A 23272-nucleotide genomic window follows, 5' to 3' on the forward strand; every position below is an offset into this window, starting at 1 on the left:
ACTGTAAGAACTATGAATCTATGGAATAGACACCTCTGGACGTGGTCACAGCAGGAACAGTGGACAGTTTTAAAAAGGGTTTAGATTCATTCTTAAAAGTAAATGACATTAATGCTTCTGAAAATGTGTAGAAATCTGAGTCTCGCTTCCTTTCTGGGATTCACGTCCTCACCTATCCCTTGGTTGAACTTGATGGACTTATGTATTTTTTCAACTGTATTAACTATGTAACTAAGTAACTATGTAACTAAGTGATCCATTGCTTCATTCTGGAGAAAAAGTACTTTTAATCCATATGCAAATGAGCAGTTAAATGCACCAAGGGCGGACCCAAGCCTCTCTGTGCACCTTTGCCCCTCCTGCTTCCTCCCTCTCTTTCTTGATTGACAGAGTCAGACATGATGACTGTACAGGAACCTGGTACTGTCAATCAAGAAGGAGAGAAAAGGACTGGTAGAGGAAGCAGGAGGAGCAAGGGTGCCCTGAGTGGTTGGACCCTGCTCTTGTAAATATGGAATAAAAGAGCTGCCTCTAACCACTGTAAAAACATAATAAATCATAACTCTATTTGAAAGTAAAAACTTCACAATGCACTTAGATCCTCATATGCAATACTTTTGTGAAGCATTTCCTTAGAAAGCTCAGCAATTTGTGTTGTAGACTTCCCAATTCACTAACCAGAAGCTATATAAACTACAGTGGAGCTGCACACCGATCCTGGTCATACTTGTCACTTCAGCCTACTGCCGTGTCCTCATCCCTATCTGCTTGAATCGGTGACCCAAAGAACCTGTCTTTCTAGAGGCCTAGTTTTAGCTAAGTATGGATTAACCCTTTCTGTTATGATGGTATAATAGTTTGTTTTATTTACAGTACATAAGGCAACTATATAATGAGAGCTGGTCCTTGAGGTACCACCACCCCGTAAGCAGCAACGTCATATCCATAATGTGGTCTGTTACTGTGTCCATCTTTGCTATTGGAGGTCTTACAGGGGCTCTTATTGTCACACCAATGGTGAATAACTTAGGAAGGTAAGTGAATTTATTTCCTTATACTCGCAGTATATGAAATAATACTACAGAGCTTCTCAGTTAGATTGTAGTATAGCATATCTCAGATTTTTATTTATATTTGTTATACCTATAGAAATCACAGAATTCCTAAAATGAAATTTTTGTTGATATCAAAGTTGGACATGAGAATTGGTTTAGTTCCTCCAAAAACCACATAGAAATTAACAGTGTTAACCAGACATCATCATTTTTGACAGTCAGAGCAATTACCCACCAAAAAGTCTTGGGCTCATGCACCCAACCACTGCCTGTTTTGTGGTCCACAACACACAGATACCGGCTATGTGCGTTACGCATTTTACAGAATGTCCAGGCCATAATAGAACAGTCCTTTCCTTGTCCATAATATGGACAAGAATAGGACATGTTCTATATTTTTGCAGATGCCACGGAACAGACATACCCATTGAAATGAATGGGTCCACATCTAACCCAGAAAAAATGTGGATCGGATGTGGACAATAATAAGTTTGTGAGCATGAGCCCTAAGGTGTAGGGGACGCTCTATTACTCATGGACAACTGGGATCTGACAATTGGTATCACATAGACAATAGTGATGAGCGTCAGGGGCAATATTCGAATTTGCAATATTTCGCCAATATTTGGGCGAATATTCATCATATATTATTCAGATTATTTTCTTGATTGCAAAAATTGGCAATGTAATATGCACGTATTGCGCAAGCAATACAGGAGTGGGTTACTGTTGCTACATTTTTCAAGCTGCTAGAAGTTTTCTGGAGAAAATGGTTGGCACGGAAGAACATCACAATAGCTTTATATGCAGATAGAGTGCTCCAATATATTCACGATTGCGCAAATCGGCAATTAATGATGCGCAACTTCACATTTTAACAGGTCTGACAACATATTACTGATTGGTGCACTAAGTATTGTTGTGAACTTGTGACATCACAGCACTATGTCTGTAACATGTATGTATGGACAGCAGAACCTATCAGCTACACTATATCACGATCTAACCCACACTGACTATCTCCTACTAACTATCTGTATTATATATATATAAGCTAACTAACTAACTAACTATCTAACTAACTATCCAATGTAATGACACAGGAAAGCACGGAGCACCGCAATGACACTGCTGTCTCTCTCTCAGAACTCCATAAAACTACAGAAAGTGGCTGCTAGGGAGGTCCTTATATAGTAAGGGGTAGGCAACTTTCCTATTGGTTGCTAGGGATGTTGCTAAGCTCTGACAAAGACATTGCAGCCTTCTCATTGGCCCACAAGCAAGAAGGGAGGTTACTGATGAAAAAAAAAAAATCTAGAATATTGGATAATATGAATATATAGCACCATATTCTAAATCTTCGCAAATTGTCGAAGTGGTGATATTCGCGATTAAAATTCTCTATTCGAATATTCGCGCCCAACACTAATAGACAACATATATACAAAACATGATGACTCAAACAATGGTACCGTGTGATCACGAATCGCATACATTTGGTTGGCAATTAGATAAGGAAACCTTCCAACGCGTTTCCCCAATACTATTAGCTCATCAGGGGATCAATATCGTAAGGAGATGACCACATATGATCCTACCAAAGAACATATTCAGATAAATCAGATCCAAGAAGAATCTACGGAGACTAAGGGGCCTTTGCCTCAATATAAACCTTGATATACAGTTCCAGCATAAAAACTGAAGTGCACATACTGTATGCATATCAAGTAAATAGATGTTACACATTCTTTTATTCAAAAGGTACCGTATATTTTCCAAAATGTCTCTGTATAATCCCTAGATGTAGTCCTCAATATACCACCATGAAAGTATAGTGTGTACATCAGCATACAAGGTAAAGAGGTAGAATAAGTTCTGCTGCAGGGGTCTCAAGCTGTTTTGTCCAATAGGATATATAGATGTCCCCCATTCCACCAATATGGTACTGGATTAGACCTCAATATAGAATTTATGGGTGTCTCTATATCTGGCGGTGGATCAGCCGAAGTAATGAAGAGGTGCGAGCCACTACATAACTTTGGCGCATCCAGCGCCAATTCTAAATGTAAGACAGCTCGCTTGCTATCTTACATTTAGACCATTTTCTACGCCTAAAACAGGCGTAGCAAATGATAATTGAGACGGTCCCCTTCCCCGCCTGCATCCCACCCAATTTTTTAGATCTGGCCTGAGCGGGGAAAATTTTTTGTTTACAATACTACACTGCTAGCAGTGAGCCCAGTAATGTCACCGGCACTAATGGGTGGACTTGAGTGCTGCCTTAGCCTGTAAAACGGCTAGGGCAGCACTAAAGCCCGCCCATCAGAGCCGGTGATGTCACTGGGAACACTGCTAGGCAAAAGCCTCTGCCTAGCAGTGTGCCATTGTAAACCAAAAAATATTTGTCCTGTGCTATACAGTGCAGGGCAGAGGAGAGCATCGGAGCATGAAATGCTCCGGAGCTCATGTCTAGGGGGCCGGAGGGGTGAAGATAGGGATACATCAGGGTTCAGCCTCTGAACCTGGACCACCCCTTTAAATTATCTGTCTGCTCAGATACTTGTTGCAAGGAATAATGGAAATGATCCAGTGTGAAATAAAATCCAATTTATTGAAGAAATATTAAAACATGATCTCCTGTAAAAGTCCTGGACCAACGCATTTCCACCACATGGCGGTCATACTCATGATCTGGAGTCAAAGCACAAAGATTCTATTCAAATACTCAGCAGACAGAAGCATGGGTAGTGACAGGTGTGGAAGATTTCACATTCAGAAAAGGGTTCACAGTCACATTATGATAATATGCGGTAATAACAACTGTCGCTGAAATAAGTGGCCGTCTAAAAATGTATACCTAGCGATGGCATAGACTGATTAATAGCATAGGTTAGAACAGAATATGACCATTTTTAATAATGACTAGGACGTGATCGCATTATACTGGAAAAAAAAACTAAGACGTACGTGATTTGTGGATCCCAAAACAGACACAGTTGTGTGCAGGAGGCTAAGTAGCATGAAAGTGTTTCTGGAACAGCCCACACGTGGCACTGTGAGAGCACTAATATTTAAGGATACCGTACTTACATTTATGAGACGCCGGTTTTAATGACCCCTGCGCTGGCAGTGAATCCGCAGAGGTTATGAAGAGGCGCCGGCCTCTACATAACTTCAGCGCATCACCACTGGTCTGAATCTACTCCACCTTCCTTGCTGGCTTCAATTTAGACCATTTTCTACTCTTAAAACAGGCGGGGAAAATGCCCCATTTTTTAGACCTGGTGTGAGAGGGGAAAAATCGCAGATTGTGGCGCAAATGCTCTTTGCGCCTCAATCTGCATCAGAATTATGCCAAAATTAGGAGAATTTCTGTTAGTAAATGACCCCCTTGGGTTTTATTTACATAAATGTTTTATCGGCTGTCACGCGGCTGTTTTGTAGTCTATGGAATAGCGTTATAAAAAAAAAAGGTCTATTTTTAACGGCCGTTTAGACAGAAGTGCGCCCGTCTAACAGCCGTTAAAATAGGTACACTATGTAAAAAAGAGCCTTTACAAAAAAAATTACTCACTTAATTCATGTGAAGGAACACTTGATCCACACTGGAAACAGCAGAACCTGATGCTCCCACTATTATAAAGTCACATGATGTGACGTAACGACGCTGGAGTGTATGGTCCTGGTGCATCAAGTGCGAGTAAGTGTTCCCTAGCATGCAACAGGTTCAGATATTTTCCCACTGAAAAAGGATCTGTCGGCAACACGGGTGGGACTACTGAAAGTGGGCCATTATGTATACTGAGGGACACTAAGGGGGGCAAATATATATAGTGGCAGTCATTAAGCAGAGCAAGTATATATACTGTGGGGTACTAAGGGGGGAAAATCTATATAGTGAGGGGCACTAAGGGGAGGAAATCTATATAGTGAGGGGCACTAAGGGGCGAAAATCTATATAGTAGGGAGCAATAAAGGGGACATTATTGATAGTGGAGGGGGCACTATGGGGGCCCTGCCCGATTTATACTGGGAGCACTATGGGGAGCATTATTGATAGTGGGGCTCTATGAGGGCCTTTTGATGTCCAGGGAGCACTGTGGGGGCATTATGTGTACTGAGGACACTGCAGGGATTGGAATGTTAAAAAAAGCCAATGAAATTCATCCCTTTTTTAAAATAAAACTGGATACAAACGGCTGTTAAAACAGATAGACTACAACAAATAGATACACGCACTGATGCAAAATGGCCATGAGTAACTGACAGTGTATTCACTTTTAATGGCTTTTTTCACAGTTTTTTTTTTTATTTATCCTTATCATTTAAAAATTGTGTAGGCTAAAATTAAATAAAATTAAATGCTATGTCCTTGTTTGTATGCCATTTTTTCATTGCTCCAGTGTATCTTAAATACAAATCCTGACCACAAATATTGCCAGTATCTCCGACCCTCGTGGGTCAGCCGCCAACTACATTGGGACTATCTCAAGAGGTAGCTTTCTGGTTCCCCTGCAGCAAAGACCAGATTCCTGTATTGGGGTTGAAGAGTAAAAACCAAGGTGCTGCCAGGATAATGCCATTATGCCTCATTCACACATCAGTGTTTGGTCAGTGATTTCCAGGTCTTAGGTTCGTGCTGCACTGTCCTGATGCATACATCGCCAGGACGTAGGGAGCGCATTATAACCTGGCGCTGCACACAGTCAGGTGACAGTGCAGCGCGGGCGCGGAGAACACCAGGGATAGCGACTGTGGAGAAGACGCTGGACCTGGAGAATGGTGGAGGAGCAGGAGAGGTAAGTGAATTTATTTATTTTAAGGTCTGATATGGGGGCGTCTGATCTGAAGATCTGATCTGAGGGTCTAATTTTGGGTCTGATATGGATATGGGGGTCTAATTTGAGGTCTGATATGGGAGTCTGATTTGAGGTCTGATATAGGGGTCTGATTTGAGGTGTGAAATGGGGGTCTGATCTGAAAGGTAAGGGGCATTTTTTTGTACTGTGCACGATATAATGGGGTATTTTATGTACTGGTGCACATTATAAGTGTGTATTTTTGTACTGGCACACATTAAAATGGGTTGTTTTTGTACTGGCACACATTATAGGCACATGTTATAGGGAGAAGTATTAGTACTGGGGGGATATGGGGAAACTTACTAGAATAGACACCATGGAGACATTCTTATTATTGTGCCACTGTAAACACTATGCACTCTGGCAGATAATTATTTCTATTAGGATTTTGGGGAGCACCCTGACACAGTATCAGCTTAGCACAATTATTTTTGGGGGACACTTTATGACACTATTAGTGTCAGGGGCACTATTTGCCGGGCGCAAAAAAACAAAAACATCTATATCAGAGGAGACGCCACTGAGTGTAAGAGGTAAGTGGTGCTGTATGTTTTGTAGCTCTTTATGTAATGTTTTCCAAGTATGTCTTTACCAGTAGGGCTGGAGGGAAAGGCCTGGTTCAGAATTTGACATGGGGGAGGGGGGTGTTGTTTCAATTTTTACTTCAGGCAGCAGAAAGGTTGGGTGCACCCCTGCCCCTTGCCACAAAGCACTGAGTGAAGGGGAACCTGAGCTGAACTCTTGCACCAGGGCCCATGAGCCTTTAGCTATGCCCCTGTGCAGGCGTTATATTAAATGACCCCCATTGTGTTAATTTTGTTTCATGATAAACTGAAGCCCTTAACCAAATTTGAGATAAGTTAAGGATGGACATATGTGTAGATTAGAAAGATTTAGTGAGCAGTTTGAAAATAGTGTTGAGCGCGAATATTCGAATAGCGAATATTAATCGTGATAATCGCAACTTCGCTAATTCGCGAATATTTTGAATATAGTGCTATATATTCGCTATATCGAATATTCGGCATTTTTTAACATCTGAAAAGATGATTCCTCCCTGCTTCTTTCTTGTGGGTCAATGAGTCATTGGCCCACAAGCAACTTAAGCAGGAAGGAATCATGTTTTAATATGGAAAATAAAATGTTATTTAGAATATTTGTCTTTTTTTTTCCAATCTGTACGGTTGTTCCACTTTGGCATACTCCTCCCCGACAAGCGTCCCCGTCACCATGGGAACGTCTGTGGGTTAGAAAATACAATCGGATCTGAGTTTTCCCTGTGATCGTGAAAACTCAGATCCGATAGTATATTCTAACCCACAGGCGTTCCCATGGTGACGGGGACGCTTGTCGGGGAGGAGTATGCCAAAGTGGAACAACAGTACACATTGAAAAAAAAAAGACGAATATTCTAAATAACGAATATATTCGCTATATTGCTATAACTTCGTTTTTTAGAATATTCGGCATATTCTAAGACAAGAATATATAGCAATATAGCGAATATTCGTAAAATACACATATAGACTGCAATTTAGCTAATATAGTGCTGTAGTATTTTTATTTAATAGTGTACATTTTTTCCAAATCTGAAGTTCAGAAGAGACAAAAAAATTTAGACTATAAAAAAAAATATAGCACTAGATTAGCTAAATTACAGTCTATATGTGTATTTTACGAATATTCGCTATATTGCTATAACTTTGTTTTTTAGAATATTCGTCATATTCTAAAACAAGAATATGTAGCAATATAGCGAATATTCGTAAAATACACATATTAGCCAATAGCCATAGCCAACCAATAGGAAAGTTGTCTTATACAGTTAAACAAAAGTAAAAGAAAAAAAATCGCAATACGCAAATAATTAAATCGCATATTAGTCGCGATAAATAGAATAATGACGATTCCATTTCGACGAATATAAGACGGACATTCAATCGCATATTCGCGAAATATTGCGAAATCGAATATGGCACATCCCGCTCATCACTATTGGAAAAGTGTGACTGCAGGATCAGACTACGTTTTTTTGTAGCCTGTAACCATGGGGTTGCATAGGGCTGTATAGTATTAACCAGTTGGTGACTAATGATGAAAATAAATCATGGGTGGCTGTCTGTTGCTGCCCCATAATGTACATTTTTGTCATGATGATATTGGAGGTTCTATTAGTGCAAGAGTCAGTGGCAGGAGCGTGGCTATAATACACATTTGGCATTTTCCTCCTATAAAAAGTGCAGTTCCCCAGACCGATGAGTATCTGCAATTGATGTAATGTTTATTATGTATTGTTGTGTATTTTAATGTATTTAGGCCGTTCATTCCAGCTAGTGAAGGAATGGTTGGCAATGGTTGGCAGAAACACGGCTAATCACCCTCTTCCTCCCCTCTTGGTAAGAGTGGACTGGTCCTATTTCCAGCCAGGAGGAGGAGGAGGAGTTCCAGTTCAGAGTGGAGGAAGGAAGCACATGGCAGAGCTCATACTCCTAGAGCTTGTTACTTGATTCTCCTGTGAGACTAACAGTCCAGAGAGATTCACAGAATCAAGAACACTGCTTCCAAGAAGCTTCAGTGTACAAAGACAGCACAATAATCAGCAAAATCACAGCTTTACAGAACCTGCTGCAGGTGAGGGACTATAGTTCACACACCCATCACCTAGCTAACATTCAGGCCAGACTAACAACAAGCCTATATCACACACGTATATCCACAAATGCTATGAAAATATCCACACAACCAGCCACCATACCGCCTTATCTGGTGCCAAAATCTGCACTGCAAATTATATTCCTAAACTCAATAATGAGAGACTTTTATAGTTTACTTCCGGCCTGATTCTTCAAACCATCTTTCCACTGCACTGATCCCCAGGGAGCAAGAACCTGAGGGACTACATCATGACACGACATCTCATCAGGGCCCCTACCTCTCCCATCCTCTGCCCCAGATCCTCAGAGGCTCGCTGTAAAAGTGCAAAGCGGAGGACTGATTGGGTGCTTTAGATGTATATTTGAACAGCTTAACAAAAGGTACTGACCCTCCTTAGGCAGATTGAACTAAGAGTAGCAAAGTCCCATGGGTAAAGTATGAAAAATAGCTCTCCTCCAGAAGGAAGCAAACTGTCAAAATATTCTCTATGTTTAATAAAGAAAACCATGTAATATACAGCGCAGCCTGTTGTGTATGGGAACGTCTGAAACTTCTGCTGGATGTACTAACATCTTACATTTCTTCTTATGTGTTGCAGAAAAAAGACATTGCTCATTAACAACCTATTTGCACTGGTAGCGGCATTATTGATGTCATTAGCAAATTTAGCGGGGATTCCTGAAATGATGATTCTTGGTCGCTTTCTGATGGGAGTTGATGGAGGTAAAGTATTAGTCTTGTCATCAATTTTATCCTGGTTATCAGTGGGTAATTATCAGACACGGAAATGCATATCCAACATTTTTCTAGCATTTCAGGAAAGTCTCATTCAACTTGCATCGGACATAGGTCTAAAACAGCATATTACCTACAGTCAATCTACACATGCTACTCAAAAGACTTAGTCTAGATTCACATATGCGCTGAAGCAATCCGGCAGGCTGTTTTGCCAGAGGAACAGCCTGCTGGAGTTCTCTGGATCACGACTAGCTGGATACAGCCGTTCATCACTGGAGCCCATTGACTATAGTGGGAACCGGCAGGATTCCGAACAAGAAGAGGGGGAGATCAATGCAAAGATATTATTTCAGCTTCCTTTCCAGTAAAGGGTAACTGTAGGAATTTCTATGCACTGAGCTCCCCCTAGTGGTGGTGCAGCCAGCCAGCTTTGTGACAGAGACGAAGCAGATTTATCAATGTATTTTTGACAGTTTTCTGGTGTAAATACTTTGAGAAATATAGTGCACATGTTCCCCTTTTTCCAACAGAAAGTCAGAAAAAGTGCGTGAGGGAGAGGGCAACTTTTAAAAAATATTTTAAATACATTTTTTTTCTACTTAATTTAAAGAAAATGGAAGTTTGTCAGAAATCTGAGTCATTGCGCTTTGCGTTGCCTGGGAGTGATTGTCCTATGCATACTTGGGTGGGCCTGGGGACCCATACTAGCAGCGGCGGACTGAAGTCCTTTGGGCCCACCAGAGGAAAGGATTCTGAGAGCCCTGTGGATATTGAACCTTAAGGGCTCTGTTTTATTAGGTCCATTATTGTCAGAGCTTGGGCCAGTCCTATTCTACATACTAGATTTTACTTTGGGGCCTGTGAGATCTGTGCACGCCTCTGCACACCTAGCTTACAGGCTTTTTTTTTTACTCCAGACCAGCACCTTTTATATCTTGTCTTTTAATGAAGCTACATTAATTCTTATAAAATTTTCTCATGCTTCCTGAGTAAATACTAGACCCAACATCCTGTGACTGTAGTACATGTATCTACAAGTACGCACATGGTGGTCACCAAGCCAAGGTGTCAATCAGTTTGTTGGTAGGTCAACCTTCAGAATACAATATATAAAAGAAAGATCTATAGACCTCGATGGCAAATTATTTAAAGATTATTTGACATCAAGGGCTCAGTATTTTTGATGATGACCCACTAAATGGAAGAGAGCAGGGGCATATGCACCTATTAGGACCCTCGTTCTGATGATGATTTATCGCAGCACCTTTGGATTCCCATGAAGGTTCTACATGAGTCTGAGAAGCCAGGAATCCACATGTAACTCTTCACCTCTCAGCCAGCAAAATGTACCAGAGAAAACACGTCTGCAATAGTGGGCAGAGAGGGTAATCGATTGTCCCCTGGGACCCATTATCTTCCCTTTTGATGGGATCCTTATCAATGTCATAATATTAATGTGAAGAAGGCTTTAAAGGGAACTTGTAAGCTTTGTTGACACGTCTCCTTTAGGAACTCCTTGTATTCCCATGAAATAACAATTCTGAAGTATCTGTTCTTGGAACTTGCCATTTTAGCATTGTTATTCCTTCTAGAAATGTATGAACACAATTCCTTGTCAGGGGCATGTCCCTATACAATCTGACACTGGCATCACCGATTAGACAGACTGTGTTGGGAAACACTCCCAACTCGTAAAACCCAGATGTCGATTTATTCATACCATTTTAGGAGGAATAGAAGAGGAATGGCACAGTATAAAGTTCTAAGAAAAGATTTCCCCGAATTTATTCTATTCAGTTATTTATACACTGATACTATTGGACAAAAATGTCCAGCCAAACCAGAGACATTCCTGTGTAGACAGCACTGTTATTCGGTTCTTGCCCATCATCACCTCTCCTGCTCAATCACCTTTTATATGTTGTCATGCATAGTTTTACAAAGCTAGTGGGGGCTTAAAATTTAAAGAAAATTGGGAAAGAAATTGTTTAAAAAATAGTTTAAAAATATTTTTCAAAAAGTTTCAAAAATATTACAATTTAAATCACCACCTTTCCCCATAATAAAATAAAAATAAATAAACAATAAAAAATAAAGATCATAAGCACTGCTGCATCCTAAAAAAAACTCTATTAAAATATAAACATATGATAATTAAGAAGGCCAGCTCTGTCCTAGGTTGTCCCCTTGATCCAGTGCAGGAGGTGGGTGACAGAAGAACTCTAGCAAAATTAACCTCACTGTTAGACAATGTCTCCCACCCCATGCATGAAGCTGTTGTGGAGCTGGAGAGCTCCTTCAGTGACAGACTGTTGCATCCTAGGTGCACGAAGGAACGTTATCGGAGGTCCTTCCTCCCAGCAGCGGTTAGGATTTATAACCACCACTGTTTCCAGAAACCCAGTAGTGACTTTTTTAAGTAAATAGTGTTATGTTTTTCTTGTATTTTTACTCTTTAATTTCTAATTACTCTGTTGTGAATGGGATTGCTGCTGTTATGCCAAAATTTCCCCACTGAGGGACAATAAAGAGATTTTCTTCTTCTTCTTCTTCTTCTTAATTTAGTCTGTATGATGAACGCCACAATAGAAAAAAATCTAAATGTTAGTTTTTTTGCCAATTCATCTTCCCCCAAAAAATGGAATAAATCACTGATCACAAAGTCATGCTCCGCACAAAAAATGAGCCATCACGCAGCTCCATAGACCTGAGTATAAAAATGTTATGGAGGTCAGAATATGACAATGCAAAGAAAAAAAACATTTTTCAAAAGTTTTTTTTTCAATTGTTTCCAGCTTCTAAATGGAAAAATAAAAAAGTTATGGCTCTTTGAAGGCAGGGAGTAAAAAATGAAAAATGAAGGAGACCAATTCAGCTTACCCTCAGGGCTCGTTCACACGACCGTGTGAAGCCCGTGCTGTGGACCGCAAATTGCGAGCCGCATTGCACGGGCACCTTCCGTGGGGCAGGCGCATTGGGATCGCAGACCCACTCACTTGAATGGGTCCGCGATCCCTCCATTCCGCAAAAAGATAGAGCATGTTCTATGCGGTGTGGGGGCACGGAACAGAACCCCAGAAAGCACTCCGTAGTGCTTCCGTAGTGTTCCGTTCCATGCTTCCATTCCGTACCGTTCCGCATCTCCGGATTTTCGGACCCATTGAAATGAATGGGTCCGCATCCATGATGCAGAATAACAATGGAACGGTGCCCGTGTATTGTGGATCTGCAAATGCAGTCCACAATACGGGAACGGAACACCAACGGTCGTGTGAATGAGCCCTTAGTTGAAAAAAAGTCATGCCGTGACTTAGGACAGGTTCTAACTGTAGGCTATGCCTTCTTTTTGTATGCTTTTTGCATGTATAAAAAGAAATTAAGAATCTACATTTTAGGACAAGCTGCTAGAATTTCTACTTTTTCTTGCTTAGATAATGAAAAATGAAAACTCAAAAATGGAAAATCGCCATGTCCTCTAAGGGTTAAATAGCATTGCATCTTAGTTATTATCAATGTACACACAGAACACATCATCAATAAGATCTAATAGATTATCTGTGAATCATCTCATAGTCCCTTTTGGGCCGATTATTATGTAGCAGAGGATCTTTAGCTGGGCCAGTTTGATACAAATTAAGCAGCATTAAAAATACATGGAATTTCCCTTTAAATGTTTAGATGCTGAGTAGAAAGGCAGTGGTGTGGACATCTACAGTACTTGACCTTGGCCCATACCAATGTAGTACTCTACTGTCTATTGTAAGACAGAGAAGAAATCCAAACTAAAGGAAACGCGTCACCAAAGATTTTATCTGCCAGTTAAAACCAGATAGTAACACATCTCCTTTTTTTTCTAAAATGTTTTTATTGCTGATTTTTTTTATTCCATATCCTGAACATGATTATGGGGGCAGCCATCTTGCCTTATCTGTTCTTCACAGCGTCTAGAAAGCATTAGGAAAATTGCTATATGGCAGCTCCATGATCCATAGACACAATGGTCAGGAGAGGACCTCATTGACTTCTATGGGAGAGTCTTCTAGGCCAGCTCTGTGACCTGTGCAGAGATCATTGTACAAGGAAAGAATAGATAAGCTCTGACAATCATCTATCGTGAATGGTGGATCCTGTCTTCTCTATACACGGAGGTAATATCATTACAGGCAGGACTAGAATGGAGGATAAGCAGATAACTGCAGTAAAGTGATCTGTATAAACCAAGAAGTGGCACCAATTATAAAAGATAGTGGTCAGTGTAAAAACTGCAGGATTTTATATCTTTTGGTTAAATATATGGAATACATTGAAAATTAAAAACGTCATCAAAGATTCTTTACAAGTATTTCAAACATAGAAAAGTAATTAAAATAGCAGAAGGCAAGATGCTCGAATGTCTGCAATTTACAGAAAATATTCACACTTTGTTGTCCGAACAAAAAAAGGACAATTTCATATGATGACAATTATGTGTATTTTGGAAGATTTCTCCAATTTTAATACAGAAACATTGGAGACACAATGTTTTTGGGCTTTATCAACAAGACAGTTGAATACCACCCGGGATGCATCTACCCTTGAGAAATATTCCTGCTGTTCTTCAAACCACGTCTCATTATTATTTCTCTTTGTTCCTACACCACACTCCGCAGCTTCGCTTGTTCTTTTGTTTGTCAAGTAGAATCTTATCATCGAAAGAAAACAAACCTCACGGGTCAATTATACTTAAAGTACATGTCCATCTGTGTGCCACTAAATATATACAAAATAGATGTATGAAAGATTCGGAGGTCTATCAGACCTGAATCTGTTTGGAGAACTATTCAGAATCATACCAGCATCGTAGAGTGGATGATGATGACGAGGGTTATTATTTATAAAGTGGCATCAGATTGATTCCAGTTGACAGACACGTGAATAGTATTCCTCCAGATCTTCTATTCGGGTCTTCATGTTCTGATATGCTCACTCAATAGATACGCTCTCTGGTGGCAGAAATGCAACAGCCCAGGGGCGCTAAGGACTCTTTCACATCAGCCTTTTTATTTGCTATAATGGAGAAGAACAGTGAAAATAACAGAAGTCCCGAATTTGGCACAAAACTGACACGGGAGGGAGCCAAACAGTTACTATTGACTATAATGGGATCTGTTTGGTTTCCGTTTGGGAAATTGCTTTTTTAGCGAAGAAAAAATATGGATGGTTGCACTGGAGATTAAGTAAATTTATAAAAAAATAAATAATAAATAGATAAAAACATCTCAGATGCCAGAGGAAGGTGGCAGTGTCATAAAATGAACATAAACATTATGATGACATACAATCTAGCCTTGTGATGTCATAGATTCCAGCATTGTGATGTCATAGACTCCAGAATTGTGATGTCATAGACCCCAGCACTATGATGATATAAACCCAGGCATTGTCATGACATATACCTCAGCATTGTGATGACATAGACCCAGCCCTCCAGCCTTACTGTTAAAGGCATACTTGGAAAACATTACATATAGAGCTACACAGCATACTGGTTAATATAACGATACAGTTGAACATGCAGAGATGAACGCTTCCACAATGTAAGCACTCATCGCCAATGGCCTTTTTCACTGCCCTCCACTTGCCCCTACCTGGTGCTGCCTGATTGGCGGTGCACCCCTGCATAGACTCCAGCACTGTGATGACATAGACTCTAGCATTGTCATGAAATAAACATAAACATGATGATGACATAAAATCTAGCCTTGTGATGTCATAGATTCCGGTATTGTGATAACATAGATTCTAGAATCACAATGACATAGACTCCAGCATTGTTGTAATAATAGAATAATCATAATAATAATCTTTATTTATTTAGCGCCAACATATTCTTACAGTTCAGGGGTTCATGTACAAACAGTCATAAATAACATAGCTAAATGCTACTTTCACACTTGCATTAGGTGCGGATCCATCTGGTATCTGCACAGACGGATCCACACCTATAAATGCAAACGATGGTATCTGTTCAGAACGGATCCGTCTGCATTCTATGTAAAAAAAAAGTCTACGTTTAATTGCTAGTCAGACGGATCCGTCCTGACTTTACATTGAAAGTCAATGGGGGATGGATTCGTTTGCAATTGCACCATATTGTGTCAACGTCAAACGGATCCATCCCCATTGACTTGCATTGTAAGTCAGGACGGATCCGTTTGGCTCCGCACGGCCAGGCGGACACCAAAACGCTGCAAGCAGCGTTTTGGTGTCCGCCTACTGAGCGGAATGGAGGCGGAACGGAGCCAAACTGATGCATTCTGAGCGGATCCTTATCAATTCAGAATGCATTGGGGATGAACGGTTCCGTTCGGGGCCGCTTGTGAGAGCCTGCAAACGGATCTCACAAGCGGAACCCCAAACGCAAGTGTGAAAGTAGCCTAAAGACAAGCTAATAATTAGAACAAGAGGAATGAAGACAAGGCTCGCAAGAGCTTACAATCTATGAGGAGATAGGGGTGACACAAAAGGTAGAAGTGCATGTTTTGTGTAATGGTCCAGCCATCTTGGGAAGATTGGAGAGCAGGTATAAAGGTGCATGAGCCAGTCATCAGCCAATATCTGTAGTATGATATAGGTTGAGTGGAAAAGAGACCTGAGGAAGGAGAGAGTCCTGTGCCGAAACACATTGTATCTTTTATACTTTGACTTCTTCTTCTTTTATATTGTATTAGTTCCTACACCGACCTGAACATTGTAGGCTTAGGTAAAGCCCAGGAGAGGCAGTTCTGTTAGGTACCCATTAGTAGTGATGAGCGGCAGGTCCCATATTCGAATTCGCGATATTTCGCGAATATTCGCTAGAATATTTGTTTCATATTCGCGAATATTCGTATTCGAGATTATTTTCGCGATTACGATTAATCTAAAAATCGCGTAATGCGAAGTTGATTAAAAAATATATAGCAGTAAATATAGTGCTATATATTTGTCATATTCTAAAACAAGAATATATAGCAATATAGCGAATATTCGAGAAAATACAAACAGAGCAATTTAGCTAAGCTAATATACAAGGGTGGGCCATTTATATGGATACACCTTAATAAAATGGGAATGGTTGGTGATATTAACTTCCTGTTTGTAGCACATTAGTATATGTGAGGGGGGAAACTTTTCAAGATGGGTGGTGACCATGGCGGCCATTTTGAAGTCGGACATTTTGAATCCAACTTTTGTTTTTTCAATAGGAAGAGTGTCATGTGACACATCAAACTTATTGGGAATTTCACAAGAAAAACAATGGTGTGCTTGGTTTTAACGTAACTTTATTCTTACATGAGTTATTTACAAGTTTCTGACCACTTATAAAATGTGTTCAATGTGCTGCCCATTGTGTTGGATTGTCAATGCAACCCTCTTCTCCCACTCTTCACACACTGATAGCAACACCACAGGAGAAATGCTAGCACAGGCTTCCAGTATCCGTAGTTTCAGGAGCTGCACATCTCGTATCTTCACAGCATAGACGATTGCCTTCAGATGATACGAGATGTGCAGCACCTGAAACTACGGATACTGGAAGCCTGTGCTAGCGTTTCTCCTGCAGTGTTGCTATCAGTGTGTGAAGAGTGGGAGAAGAGGGTTGCATTGACAATCCAACACAATGGGCAGCACATTGAACACATTTTGTAAGTGGTCAGAAACTTGTAAATAACTCATGAAAGAATAAAGTTACGTTAAAACCAAGCACACCATTGTTTTTCTTGTGAAATTCCCAATAAGTTTGATGTGTCAAATGACCCTCTTCCTATTGAAAAAACAAAAGTTGGATTCAAAATGGCCGACTTTAAAATGGCCGCCATGGTCACCACCCATCTTGAAAAGTTTCCCCCCTCACATTTACTAATGTGCCACAAACAGGAAGTTAATATCACCAACAATTCCCATTTTATTAAGGTGTATCCATATAAATGGCCCACCCTGTAGTGCTATAATATTTTTTTTAAATAGTGTAAATTTTTTCCAAATCTGAAGTTCAGAAGAGAAAAAAAAAAAGACTATAAAAAAAAAGATTATAGCACTATATTAGCTAACTTGCTCTATATTTGTATTTGTGGTCATGGCTGCGGATGAGAGGACCTTGTGTGAGAAGTGGGGAACAGGCCTGACCTGTTTACTAACCTTAAACCTGGACTGAATGGCTGGTGGTGTGCCCTTAGCCATGAACGAGGGTAGGCCTATAAGGGGGGAAAAAGTAAGCCAGGTAGCGTAGAAAGGAGTTTATTAGACACACAGCACGTCATAAAACCAAACTACAGAAAGCCTCAGATATCTCCATGTGAGGGTTCGGAATGTACCGACTGTAGCATGAAGAGTGCCAGCGACCCATTTTTTGGATGATGTGAGCTGGGACATTGTGCTTTGAAGCTGCGGATGCAGCCCCAATGCGGAAGGAATGCCCCGAAATGGTTTTCGGGTCATACCCTAAACCCGCCACTAGTAAGCGGATTTGCGAAATGAACTGGGATGACGTGATGGACTTAACCTTGAACGGGAGCAAACGACTGTCTTGGGCCGAATCGCCCAACACCGCCAATAGCTGCTGGAAGACCTGAACCAGGCACCATTCATTGAAAGTCGGGAAGTACCTGATTTCTACTGGTTGTGCCGGACCAGTTGGCCCCTGGTTAAACCTTTGACTCTGGCAGAGGAGCTGGTGAACTCCCCTGGCCTTAAGAAACCGTAGAAGCTGAGGTACATGGCCGCTTTGATAACGGTACTAGAAATGAGCCCAAAAGGATTGCCATCTAGGGATGTGGATAACTTCCTAAAGAGTTCTCCTGATACCGGCTATCTATGAGTGCTCGTCCCCCCACTGCTCTTTTGTATGCCCCTGAGGGTGGCTTTTATCGCCTGTGACAAGAAAATCGACCTATAGTCTGGATCTTCCAACGTGAGGAAATGCTGTACCCCGGTCAGGTATAACTTTATGGAGTTGTAGGAAAGTTTGAGCTCCAAATGGCAGTATGCCAAGAAAGCCATGATGTATGCGGTCTTGCCGGTATCATGCCTTGGGTGAGGGAGTGTGAATTTGCGGAACGAATTCCAGCCGGTTCTATAGTTTCTGGATGTGTTGACAGACAAAGACTTTTGCACCAGACCTTTTGCTGAATCAATGTAAGATTTTAATCCATGACCAATGTTTGGAACGCTGGAGGGGATAAACCCACTTGGTCCGCCTCCGGCATTGCCTGGAAAAAATTGCGAAAATTAAATCGTGACAAGGCATCTGCGGCGATATTTTGTGTGCCCTGGATATGCCTGCATGTTACATGAAAATTGTGGCACAGGGAAAGCCAGACCAACCTGCGGACGAATGACATGATGAAAGGTGACTTGGATCTGCCTTTGGCGATGATGTCTACCACCGCCTGGTTATCGGTGACAAAAACTACTGAAGAGTTGGCCCATTGACTGCCCCAAACTTGGGCCGCTGCTACAATTGGGTACACCTTTAGCAAGGGGAAGACTGCAAAGCCCGCTGCGCTGAAGATACCACTTTGGGCCAGGAACCAGCAAACCACTGATTCCCGCTGATTGCTGCGTAACCTGCAGAGGCCGCGGCGTCCGTGAAGATCGTGGCCAATGTGGGACCCCATTGAGGAACAAACATGGAGACCCCATTCCAACTGGAGAGGAACGTGTTCCACATTGCCAAATCAGCGAACGCTTGGCTGTCTAAGCAGATGGGGCTATCCTGCTCGGGGGCTGATGGAAGCAACTGTAACAACCGGGAGGTGAAGGCCCTGCCTTGTGGCATGATTCTGGTGGCAAAGTTCAACATACCCAGCAACGATTGCAATTCTACTTTAGTAAAACCTCTGGAACCCACTGCCTTGGATATCTCTTCCCTGACTTTGGCGAGCTTCTCCTCCGGAAGCCTAGCTTGCATTTTGATGGTATCCAAAACTATCCCTGATTACCGTTGAAGAGCCTTCTACCTTTGAAGAAGCGACGGGAACGTTGAGCTCGGAGAAGATCTGGAGAAGGGACCTGAGTTTGCTGGGTCTGCAGCCTGGTGATTCAACCAACAGGAAATCATCCAGGTAATGAATGACCAGTGGGCAATGCAGCAGTTGACTAAAATCCAATGCAGGGCCTGCGCAAATTGATCGAACAGCCAGGGACTGCTCTTGGACCCGAAGGTCAGATGGCTAGCAAAATAGTAAAGATTTTGCTATTTGATGCCATAAAACCTCCAGAGCTGCGGGTGGATGGGGAGCAGTTTGAACGAATCCACGATATCCGCTTTGGATAGCCAGGCACCTCTGCCTACCTGGAGGATGAGATGATAGCTTCATCGACTGAGGAGTACCACATGGAGAGTTCCTCAGAGGGAATCAGAGAGTTTAGGCTTGGGATGCCGGAACCATGAGGCGCAGAAAGATCGTAAATAAGAAGTTTTTTTTATTGGAGAACTTTTTAGGCTACTTTCACACTTGCGCTTGATCGGATCCGTTCTGAACGGATCCGATCATATTAATGCAGACGGAGGCTCCGTTCAGTACGGATCCGTCTGCATTAATAACTTAGAAAAATTTCTAAGTGCGAAAGTAGCCTGAGCGGATCCGTTCAGACTTTCAATGTAAAGTCAATGGGGGACGGATCCGCTTGAAGATTGAGCCATATGGTGTCATCTTCAAGCGGATCCGTTCCCATTGACTTACATTGTAAGTCTGGACGGAGCCGTGCGGAGGCGAGCGGAGCGGAGGCTGAACGCCGCCAGACTGATGCAGTCTGAGCGGATCCGCATCCATTCAGACTGCATCAGGGCTGGACGGAAGCGTTCTGCTCCGCTCGTGAGCCCCTTCAAACGGAGCTCACGAGCGGACAGCAGAACGCTAGTGTGAAAGTAGCCTTAGCGACAATGCCGATAGGGCTGATCCTCCAAGAATCAAAGGGGACAGTGGAAAATGGCTCTATGAGGAATCCCTTCTCTAACTCAGACTGTATTAAGACTCCTACCGAGTCGGGATCCTTGGCGGCTGAAAGGAGATTAGGACCCTCCTAAGTGGACTGGGGAAGAGCGACCAGACCCGTATGGAACCCCTCGGCAAACCCGGCTGCAAGGAACTGGACGAACCGGGGATTGGGATGGTCTTGGAGGAGAGCTGCCAGGAGATTCACGTTGACCCCGGCTAGTCATGAGGTCCTAGATGAACGCTGTGGGCAGGTTGTCAGGGGGTGGGCTCTAAAGCAACCAGAGCAAATGTGCAGGGCTCTACATTTATTGTAATTACAGATGGCCATGTTGTAAATATTACAGATTTGACTATTACCCAGGAAAACTATGGGGCGGCCTAATTTATCGGTGGATGGATCGGGTCTCTGCGGGAAGCCAGAGGTGCTGGGAAGGAATCTGCCCTGAGAGACGGGAGGAACTGCGTTAGGGCACCAATCTGATGAGTGGAGGATGGAGTTGTAAGAAGCACATGCCAAAGCCTTGAGACCAGCGAAATGGCGACAAAAGAGCTCCATATCCATGGACGCCCAAATGGTGGTGTGCTGAAATTGGGCCAGAGTGGCGGCCGCCTTGGCAGAAAACGAGCGGTGGTAGTCGTAAAAGGCATGGCCGCCATACTTGTGGCCTAGATCCGTGACCCTGTACAGGTAGGTGTCCAGTTCCTCTCGTCTCCCAGGGTGGGCAGAACAGATGATGTCCCTGTATAAACTGAAGGCCAGGACAAATTCCGGGATGGACAATTTTTTGTTGAGGCGGACGTCCCTGGCCTTTAGAATGATGGAAACGTCGCCGCAAGCAAGGGTCCTATTATCGACGGTGTCATGGGTAGCTATGAAAATGGAAGCTAAATTAATGTCCTTGCCCTCTAGGATATCCCTCCTGATGTTGTCCAGGACAAAATGTGTCGGAGCTACCTCAGGCGTGTATTAGGCCCTACCTGGGGAATGAGAACAAGAAGCAGAGGCCACTGGAACCGGAGGCGCGGAGGGACTAGGTGACAGTCCTCTGGACTCTACAGCGATCAACCTAGCCTTCATGTCTGACACAGAGGTGGCGATGTTGTTAATTGTGGCATGTAACTGTGCCAAAGACAACTGGATGGTTGACATGGGGACTTGTTCCGCCGGTGGAGCCGTTGCCTCGGACACCAAGAGTCTGTATAGCTCCGCCTTCCGAGCCGACGTTGGGTAACGAATCCCTCGCCTGTTGAGTTCCTTAATCAGTTTTGGTATTGTCCAACTTCTGAGCGACATGGAGCTGCTATGGCCGGAAGCGTAAGACTCAGGGATTGATAGGGATTCCTCAACATCTGACAGGTGAGACATACTGTGAGAGTGAGATAATGATGACAGAATTAACGGTCGGACGGCCCTGGAGCAAAAGAGAGACCCGTGACCGTGAAGTGAACAAATTTAAGAAGTGGTGGTGCTGGTGAAGACTGGAGTGTGAGCGCTTACCTGTGTGGACCTGAAAAGAAAGTGACAGCTGGCGATGATGTGACTTAAACGAAGAGGGGGTGGACTGTGAAAAAAGGTGCGCACCGAAGTGATAATGACTAGACAGTACCTGAAGAATGACCCAGGAACAAACAAAGATGCAACAACAACTGGCCCCGGACCTGAATTGTACAGTATGATGAAGTTAGTACACATGAGCCTGGCAGTGGCGTACCCAGAACATTGCAGTTGTGTATGTATATAATTTAAATTATTATTATTATTTTTTTTTTCTTCTTTTCCGTGGCCTGGGTGTAGTGACAAGCACAGGAAGGATGTAAACCTGACCATCACATCAGGTCACGGATATTAACGAATTAGAACGTGAGCCAGCGTGAACGGATAGGCAACAGAAATGACAAATTAAAAACGTAAGCCTGAAAATGTACCAGGCAACAGAAATTAACGAATTAAACGTAAGCCTGGAAACGTGCCAGGCAACAGAAATTAAAGAATTAAAAACGTAAGCCTGCATGACTTATCAGGCAACAGAATTAATAATCAGAGAGTTAAAAACGTAAACCTGGATGAACGTGACAGGCAGCATATTTAAGTTAAAAACGTAAGCCCGAAGACGTAGCAGGCAACAGAATTTAACCCCTTAAGGACCTAGGACGTACCGGTACGCCCTATTTCCCGAGTCCTTAAGGACCCAGGACGTACCGGTACGTCCTGACTTAAAATCTGTATTCCGGCGCCCCAGGGGTTAATTGGAACGGGATTTCGGCTGAAATCATTCAGCCGGCATCCCGTAACAATGCAGGGGGGGGTCATTTGACCCCCCCCGTATCGGCGATCGCAGCAAACCGCAGGTCAATTCAGACCTGCGGTTTGCTGCGCTTTTTGCAGTTTCTGATCGCCGCGGTCCCTGACCGCGGGGATCAGAAACTTTAGAGTGGCTAATAAATATTTTTCACCCCCCCCTGCACCCCTGCACGATTTTATGCCGGAGGGTGGTGCGGGGGGGGGTGTCGCAGGCGGTGGGGGCGTTGCGGGAGGCGGGCGGTGCGGCAGGCGGGATCGCGATCCCCCGCCCGCCTCCCCATGAACGATCGTTGGCTTCTAGTGGTTGTACCAGGGTGCCAGCAAATTGCTGGCACCCTGGTATAAACGGCTGACATCTGTGAAGATGTCAGCCGTTTAACCCTTTCCATACCGCGGTCCGTACGGACCGCTGTATGGAAAAAGTTAACTGTCATCGGTCAGGGAGCTCCCTCCCTCTCCATCGGGGGGCTGCTGTGGCTTTGCAGCCCCCCGATGGAGAGAGCCCCCAGAGAGCCCCCCTCAGCCCCGTGCTTACCCTTCCCCGTCTGCGAAGTTCTGAGCAGACGGGGAGGGTTCCCATGGCAACAGGACGCCTGCTCAGGCGTCCTGCTGTCCATGGTGCTGAACAGATCTATGCTAAAAGCACAGATCTGTTCAGTGTAAGTAAAATACAGTACAGAACAATATATATTGTTCTGT

The 23272-nt window shown here is 42.9% G+C and overlaps 1 protein-coding gene across 1 annotated transcript in view; it reads left to right on the plus strand.

Annotated features, from left to right (window-relative positions):
• The window catches only part of SLC2A9 (solute carrier family 2 member 9), a 447321-nt gene that overhangs the window by 61401 nt on the left and 362648 nt on the right, over positions 1-23272 (plus strand). The window contains exons 4-5 of the mRNA XM_040419103.1: positions 874-1034; positions 9171-9295. Coding sequence (XP_040275037.1) covers positions 874-1034; positions 9171-9295 — 286 coding nt within the window. The remainder of the gene's footprint in view (positions 1-873; positions 1035-9170; positions 9296-23272) is intronic.

The sequence above is a fragment of the Bufo bufo genome, chromosome 2 (assembly GCF_905171765.1).
Source record: "Bufo bufo chromosome 2, aBufBuf1.1, whole genome shotgun sequence".
Taxonomy (NCBI): Eukaryota; Metazoa; Chordata; class Amphibia; order Anura; family Bufonidae; genus Bufo; species Bufo bufo.